The sequence below is a fragment of the Montipora foliosa genome, chromosome 6 (genome assembly GCF_036669935.1).
Source record: "Montipora foliosa isolate CH-2021 chromosome 6, ASM3666993v2, whole genome shotgun sequence".
Taxonomy (NCBI): domain Eukaryota; kingdom Metazoa; phylum Cnidaria; class Anthozoa; order Scleractinia; family Acroporidae; genus Montipora; species Montipora foliosa.
Genome location: NC_090874.1, coordinates 33,219,378 through 33,227,018, shown reverse-complemented (window position 1 = coordinate 33,227,018; position 7,641 = coordinate 33,219,378). Strand labels below are relative to the sequence as shown.

Below are 7,641 nucleotides of genomic sequence, written 5' to 3'. Positions count from 1 at the left end.
TAACAAAATAAAAATTAGTCACAGAAAAATGTAGGACTGGCTTTTCCATGAGATTCAGGTTATGCTTTCACCTGTGCTAAATTCGCGTAGTCGACAAAAGTCAGTAAACATGATTTAAAAAGAAAACACTTTGAAACCGTGTTTAACTAAACATGTTTAAAACATGTTTAAGGTTTGGTGTGAATGGGGCATAAGACCTTACCACCTCTTTCAGCGTTCAAGGCGGATTCTACGGAATCTATACAAAGTTCCATTCCAACATCATCCCTATCCCTGCTCACAATTACTGTCAGGCGCTAACTTTGCGAAAGGGAAAAGCTGGTACCTAGTCATCAGTGACCTCGAAAATCAAGATGGCAGCATTGTGTTGCCGTTGTGCAAAAAAGTTGAAACATCTTCGCATACCCTGGAACTCAACATTGAGGTAAAATTGGCAAAGTTCTTCGACACCATCTTTTCTTATTCTCTACATCTTTTTTATATAAAAGCTGTTTTCGAGTTAACCTTGTGTGTTGAAGATGTGCAATGACCATCGGAGAATTCCTGAAAGGTGGTCATGTACATTGTACGATGGGGGCTTATTGCCTGTAAGCTTATGAAACTAATGGATTTTTATGCAGGTCAATATGCGCAGCGCCATCAAACTCTCTGGCACATGAAGTTGACAACAATCATCGTAAGTTAATTTGCTCTCGTGTGTTTGAAGGTACAGTATGGTGTCCTTCTTCCGCGAGATCGATCCTTGTTCCGCGACTTTTCCGAACATGATGTTATATTTCCTCGTTTACTAAAATATCACCAAAAACAAATGTGTCCGATGGTTTCTTGATTATTCTTCTTTCACATGACGAAATTTCGTTTTTCCTGCTATCGGTAATTGTGCGGAATTCAAGTTTGTTGACAGGAGTGTTAATTTGTCTTCCTAGAAAGTCTCTACTTTTGCGGCTGACTGTAACTTACATGGTCATGTTTACTTGGCTTGTGTAAAGATAAAACGCAACGGGAACACGTGTCTTTTTTCAGAACAGTTTTACAGATAAACTTATTTTTTGGGGTTGGAAACGAATTTTCTGCAGAGTTTTAAACTTTTGTTTTATCGACTCTTGAAAAGTATCAACAATTTTCGCATAGGGATCCTTGGTCCGCGACTTATACTACTTAATTATCACCCCAGAGAACTTAAATCTCGTAAAGCAGATAAAGAAAACCTTCGATAAATAAAAAAGTTTTTTGCTTTAACTGAATATTTTCAAAATCTTCTTTATACATGTTTACGAACAGGTTACCTTCTTTTGAATGTCTGGAATACCTATACGGTCATATAATGGAGCTTGTGTTGGGAAAATGTCAAGCAACTGAAAATAAAACAGATTCTATACTCACAACGACATCCAATACGGCTGTAGCTGAGATATATCAAGGATAATAAAGAATAATTAAATTGTCATGTTCGGACAGAAATTATCAGGATTCACAGGAATTTTTGTTGGACTGCTTACATGATTTGCGGACCAAGGACCAAATTCGCTGACAAAGGGCTCGTGATTATGTTCACCTTTTTTTGAATTACAAGAAAAATATTTCCGTTTGAAACTTGCCAATTTAATATTATCGCAAGAAACGAAAACTCTGTCTTCAGGGAAAAATAATTTCAGCTCGTGGCATTTTGATTCAGGTGAGATATTCAAGATTATCCCATTTTCTCGCGGACCATGGACACCATACTGTACAGTATGTGTGTGGATGTGTGGAAAACGTAGACCTGGAAAATGAAGACCCCTAGAAAAAGTAACATAGCAAATAGCAAATAACAAAACACATGTTATTTAAAACGATCGATAAGCTACATCAAGGCATCAGGCCAGTATCATTGAAAGTTTTAATTGCGGTGGAGTGGAGGGACCTTTGGCAGTGAAGGTTTGACAAGGAAAGGTGATGAGGACGATGGTGTGATTGAGAAAAGTAGAAATGCTCGGGGTGTGTTGTCTGCTCGGTTGGAGGTTTTTTTAAAGATATTATTATTATTATTATTATTATTATTATTATTATTATTATTATTATTATTATTAAGAGAATATATGTAATATGCAGTGTATTTTGCCTCATTCTTCAAAAAACAGCATGAAATGTTAACAATTGTTGCTGGTTCTGGCAGGGTGTTTTGCAGTTAACGTTAGCCCTTACCAAATTTGGCTACTTGTCTTAGTGTACCAAAAGAATACATAAAAACAGCTAGCCAACCAAAACACTAGTAAAACAAAAAAAAATTAAGTACATGTAAAGTACATGTACCTCTTCTGTTTTTAAGCATTACCTTTGTTTCCATTTTTTCATCTTTTTTGTTCTTGGATATTGAAATCAAACCAAGAATGAAAAGTAAATGTACAAGCTAAAATTTAGTTTAAATATATACATGTACATGTAGAACCTAGCTTATGAGCTGTAGTGCTTGATTCGTTGAAAAATCGTTGCCGCCTGGCTTAAAACAAGTGACCTTACGTAGTTTAACATGTAAAACTGGGATCCTGTCCATAATTAAAAAAAGAAAAACACTCAATAAAGATACTGAAGCATTGTCTAGTGTTTTCTCGCAATTGATAAGGTTTCAGTTCATTTACCCTTCTATGAAAGGTGATGAAACTTGTCATCCGCTCGTTTCGTTGAACGGCAGCTGTCTTTCAGTTTGCCGTAAATTCAAGGGCACTTTACGGATTTTACATGGAATACTAAACTCAATTCCCACGTGCGTGGAAGGTTGTCAAAAAATGGCGGCTTCGACAAACTCAGGATCCTCTGAACAGAAACGAAAAGCTAGTCAAAGCAAATTAAGTTCTTTTTTCACCCTGGAAAAGAGATATAAGTGTAAGTAATTTGGAAGAAGTAGTCCAGCCTCGGGAAACAACACAAGGTCCGTCAACATCCACAGATTCCAAACACCGAAAATCAGGGCTTGATCCAACGTGGCTGAAGGACTTCCCTTGGCTTCTTAAGACTAACCAAGATGATAATACTAAATAGTGGTAGTGGTATGTTGTGCAAGTTGTGCAGAAAACACAATCAAAGGGCCCAAAGAGTAAGGCAAGGATGTGCTGTTTGGGTGGATGTTCCATGTTTTTAAGTTTTATGTTTTCCTAGACAGCATGACAATTCGCTTTTGCTATTTTTGCAAGTCTTAATTTTGTATGGTAGATTAAGCTTCCGAGAGAATGCCCCGTGGCCTTCCCAAAATCCTGGGGAGAACACTGAATTTCGATATATTAAAATTCAGTCCGGAACAAAAGGCATCATCTCGAGGCTCTGGGGAATAACTATAAGGATTTGTATGAGTTTATTCCCCAGAGCCTCGAGATGATGCCTTTTGTTTCGGACTGAATTTTAATATATCGAAATTGATCTATTATTTTAGCAAATCTCAGTCCATTGCCTAACCATCTTTGTCATTTTTTAATTAAAACTTGTGCTCAGTTTCAGGAATAGAAGCATCATTTGTAAAGAAAAGGTAAGTTCAAGACTGTGGAATCATTGATATTATTAGGAAAGGAAAGGAACTTCCATTGCTACACTGCAAGTAAAATAATGCATGAATTATTTCTGACATGTAATTCAGTGTAAACCCACTTGTTAGCTCCAACTCCTATCCAGTACTGCTAATAAGAACCCCTTGTTTTAGTCCCATAGTACACTTTCCATAAATACTGGTACCCAGATTTTAAGCCTCCCCCCCCTTCTTCCAAACCAGTACCCACCCATAGTACACTTTCCATAAATACTGGTACCCAGATTTTAAGCCTTCCCCCCTCCCCCCCCCCCCTTTCTTCCAACCATTACCCACACATTCATCCAGAGTTAGGAAGGAAAGGACAGGAAAGGAAAGGAACTTTGTTTAGGTGTCTAGTCATCTAGTGCTGGAGCACTGTAAACTGAAATCAACAAATTAATGCAAATGAAATCAAATCAAATGTTGGTTTTTGAGGAGAGGGGAAAGCTGGATACCCAGAGAAAAACCTCTCAGAGCAGCCTGAGAAGAGAACCCAACAAACTCTATCCACGCATGACACCGAGTCTGGGAATTAAACCCAGGCCACATTGGGGGGAGGTGAGTGCTCTCACCACTATGCCATCCCTGCAATCAACATTCAATGATTAATCTTTTTTCAGAGGAAATAGACCTTTTGCAACTAACGATCACATGGTACAAAATCCGCCATGCTGGAGGGCAAGCTCATTATTAATCCCCCACTGGGACGTTAAAACATAGGCAAGTCAAGCTTGACTGGTTCAGGTCTCTTTGTTTTAATGTCCGAGTTGGGGAATCATAATGAGCTTGCCCTCCAGCATAGCGGATTTTGTACCATGTGATCGTTAGTTGCAAAAGGCCTATTGTTGTTCTTCATCTAGGATTAACATACATAAATGAACACCAATCGGTTATCAGTCTCACCAATCGCCTTTTTCTGTGTAAATAATTTTATTATAATTATGCTAATAATTTTTTGGAAGAAGGAAGAGCACGAATTCGATCTCGGATCGCTTGCGTCTGAGCATTCCCAGATGACCAATAGTCTCCTGAGACAAGCGAGTGGTCCGTGTTCGGGACACTGTGTTGTGTTCTTGGGCAAGACACTTTACTCTCACACTGCCTCTCTCCACCCAGGTGTATAAATGGGTACTGGCGAAATGCTGGGGGTAACCCTGCGATGGACTAGCATCCCATCCAGGGGAGAGTAGAAATACTCCTGGTCGCTTCATGCTAATGAAACCAGAGATAATTGCTGGCCTGATTGGCCTTCTGGCTTGTAAGCAGAGACTTTTTATACTGCTAAAACCTACAAGGATACAATGGTCCAGTGGCTGGTGCAGCACATGCACAGTGGAGTGATCATTAACTAGCTTGGTAGTTAAGCCAATTGCATTATAAGCAATGCATCTTTAATTTCTATCAAAGTTCATGAGCATTTATTTTACATTTCACCTTAACTTCTTTTTGTAAAAAAATGTAAAGAAATGTTCAATTGTGTAAAGTACAATACTTATGAAAACTCTGATTATTAATTTGTTACTATCTTGCTATCTTTAATTCATAAAATGCATGCATGCATAAATGCATCATTATTAAGCAACAGTTATTATTTACTGATTATAACAATGTTGTACCCTTTTACTAAATACTGAGAGATAGCATGCCTCTTGGTTGCATATCAGTTGTTTTAGTTTTGTAATTTCATTGCAGAGATCCAATGGCTGTACTGAAAGCTCTAGCATCAACAGTCAAACCTGTAAGTTTTAATCCAATTTGCAAGGGGTTTTTTCTGACAATGGCTGACAACAGATGTGGGTAGAATCAATCATCAGAAGCCTTTTGATGAAGGACTAGCATTCAAAAAGTCAGGCCACAAATATTGCTTATAGTGATTAAAAAAACTTGTGTTTCACTCCATTCCCCACCAACAGTGCACTTGTAAGAATTTTTTTTAGGAACTAGCCTCTCTAATTCAAGTAGAATTGATGCTTCTCTCTGAAAACAAGTAAAAGCCATTGAAGACCCTGTTCTTTCCAGGGGGTACACAAGTTTCATTCCTACATGTAGAAACATAATATTTTGTCTGTCTATAAGGTATCCATGTCAGTTGGCATGTGAAGGTGGCCCAGTCCCTAAAAAAAACATCTCTAGATTCTTGTAAAAACTTAAGTTTTTTTTTAAATGTAGTGATCAACACCAACAGTTTTTGTGACTGATGATAGCCTTATACATGTATATGTTACAGGTTGAAATAAAATTCAGGTTCATTTAATTTCAACCTAGGTTGATTTTTTTCAACCTAGGTCAAATTTTTTCAACCTATTGTAGGTTATTTTGAACTTTCTAAAAAAGAGTTTTCTCCTTTTTGGGGGATGTAATTAAAAAGAATGGGGCCTGGATTTTAAGGGGGATAAAAAAAGAAAATAGCTTTCTCCGCCTTTTCCTTACCTTCCTCCACTTTCTGTCTCTCCCTTACCTGCCCCCTTACGGTCCTTACTTACTACCAAAATTGCATACCGCTCCAAGGATTCGAACCCTCGCACCACTGGGCATCCGAGATCTCATCTCCTTTGTATGAACCGCTAAGCCATCGAATCAGCAACTGAGATAATTTAGATGTTTTTTCTACCAATGAGTTTAAGCTATTTCCAAGCCTTCACGACAACCACCATTTCGCACATGCGTAAATGACATAAAATGAGACTTTCAGCTCATCCACAAAGCTAAAAGGCTGGCGATGGAACTTCGTGAACAAGTTAAAGGGTGGCAAAATTTATCTGAAGAAGAATGAAAACGCTCTGATTCTCCAGTGCAAGGGAAGCAAAAATTGTTTGAAAGAGCTGAGATCTTGATTCTGAAGGACAAATAGTCAAATATTGTGCTAATTAAGTTTATTTACGTCGCTATGCAAAATACACCAGGAACAAGGCATCATTTCTAGTCATGATAACAAACCAATTTTCGCCGCAAACACAGAGACTTAAATACTGTTTATGAGCACTATTTGAAATGGGTGCTTAGACTTAAATATTGCTTATCAGTGCTATTTGTAGGGAGCCAGCAGTCTACCTTTTGCAGATATCATACACCAGAAAGGGAAGAAGAAAAAGAAGTTCAAACTTCAGGATTATACATGTATAGCGCTGAAAATTACTAGAACGAAAATGGAAATGCCCCTTCATCCAAATGTGCTACTTGCCAAAATTGTAGAACTTGGAGGGGGATTTGTCAAAATAATCACAATATTTGGATTTATCACTACAAACAGACTCAGCAAAATTGAAAAAAGAATTAAAATTCAAAAGAAATAACACTTACAAAGAGCCTACAAAATGGCTTCTGATCAATAAGATTACAAAACCCTTTTTCCTGACTTTTTAAAGTTTTGTTTTTACTTGCTTTTGATTATTACGAATTCCATATAGGCAAATTAAACGATATAGCAAATAACTAAGCAAATTAAAAATCCACAATAAATCACGTATGTTTCGGTTCTTTTATTCCTTAGAAGATAATTTTAATTAATATTGTTTCCCCCTGCCCTCTAAATGAGATTCATCAATGAGCAATGTCCATCTAAAAAGCCCTTAGAAACAAAAGCAAAATTGGTTATAAGGCACAGTATGCCTAACCCCAACCTTAATTCTAACCATTTAAAATCAATGCTTAGACTTAATAACAACCAAAGGCGTTTTTACAGACTGACTCATGAAAAACGTACGTTAACCATATTCCCTTCCTTCCAACACTGATTTACTTACCAATATACACATACTTGCGAACAAGTGATTAAATTTTTGTTCATGTTTCGTATTTTCAATTTCAACCCAGGTTAAAATTAAATTTACCTAGATTGAAATCATTTCAACCTGAATTTCAAATTTACCTGTAACATATACATACACCAAGAGAGGTGGCCTTTTAGATAGGCCATACCCCAAGTCTTAACCCTGCATTGTACATGTACATGTATGTAAAATACAATGGTTGAAAGGTGTGTCTTATACACGAGTAGTTACTAAAAACAACGAATGACCTAAAATGATCTAAACCGAGCTACAACGGAATCTAAAATGACCTACAATGTACGATGAGCTACAACTGTTCAGAAGGACTAGGAA

General features: G+C 37.2%; 2 protein-coding genes across 3 annotated transcripts in view; one reads left to right on the top strand and one right to left on the bottom strand.

Moving 5' to 3' along the window:
• The window catches only part of LOC138007168 (copper homeostasis protein cutC homolog), a 23,108-nt gene extending 22,813 nt beyond the window's left edge, over window positions 1-295 (bottom strand). The window contains exon 1 of the mRNA XM_068853925.1: window positions 203-295. Within this exon, the coding sequence (XP_068710026.1) occupies window positions 203-254 (52 nt within the window). The 5' untranslated portion in view covers window positions 255-295. The remainder of the gene's footprint in view (window positions 1-202) is intronic.
• A 22-nt stretch (window positions 296-317) lies between these two features.
• Window positions 318-7,641, top strand: part of LOC138007167 (small ribosomal subunit protein mS39-like) — a 51,662-nt gene continuing 44,338 nt past the window's right edge. The window contains exons 1-4 of one of the 2 annotated variants that reach the window (XM_068853923.1): window positions 318-424; window positions 621-676; window positions 3,466-3,499; window positions 5,231-5,276. In XM_068853923.1, coding sequence (XP_068710024.1) covers window positions 354-424; window positions 621-676; window positions 3,466-3,499; window positions 5,231-5,276 — 207 coding nt within the window. In that variant the 5' untranslated portion in view covers window positions 318-353. The remainder of the gene's footprint in view (window positions 425-620; window positions 677-3,465; window positions 3,500-5,230; window positions 5,277-7,641) is intronic. The other variant, XM_068853924.1, reaches the window with a different exon arrangement.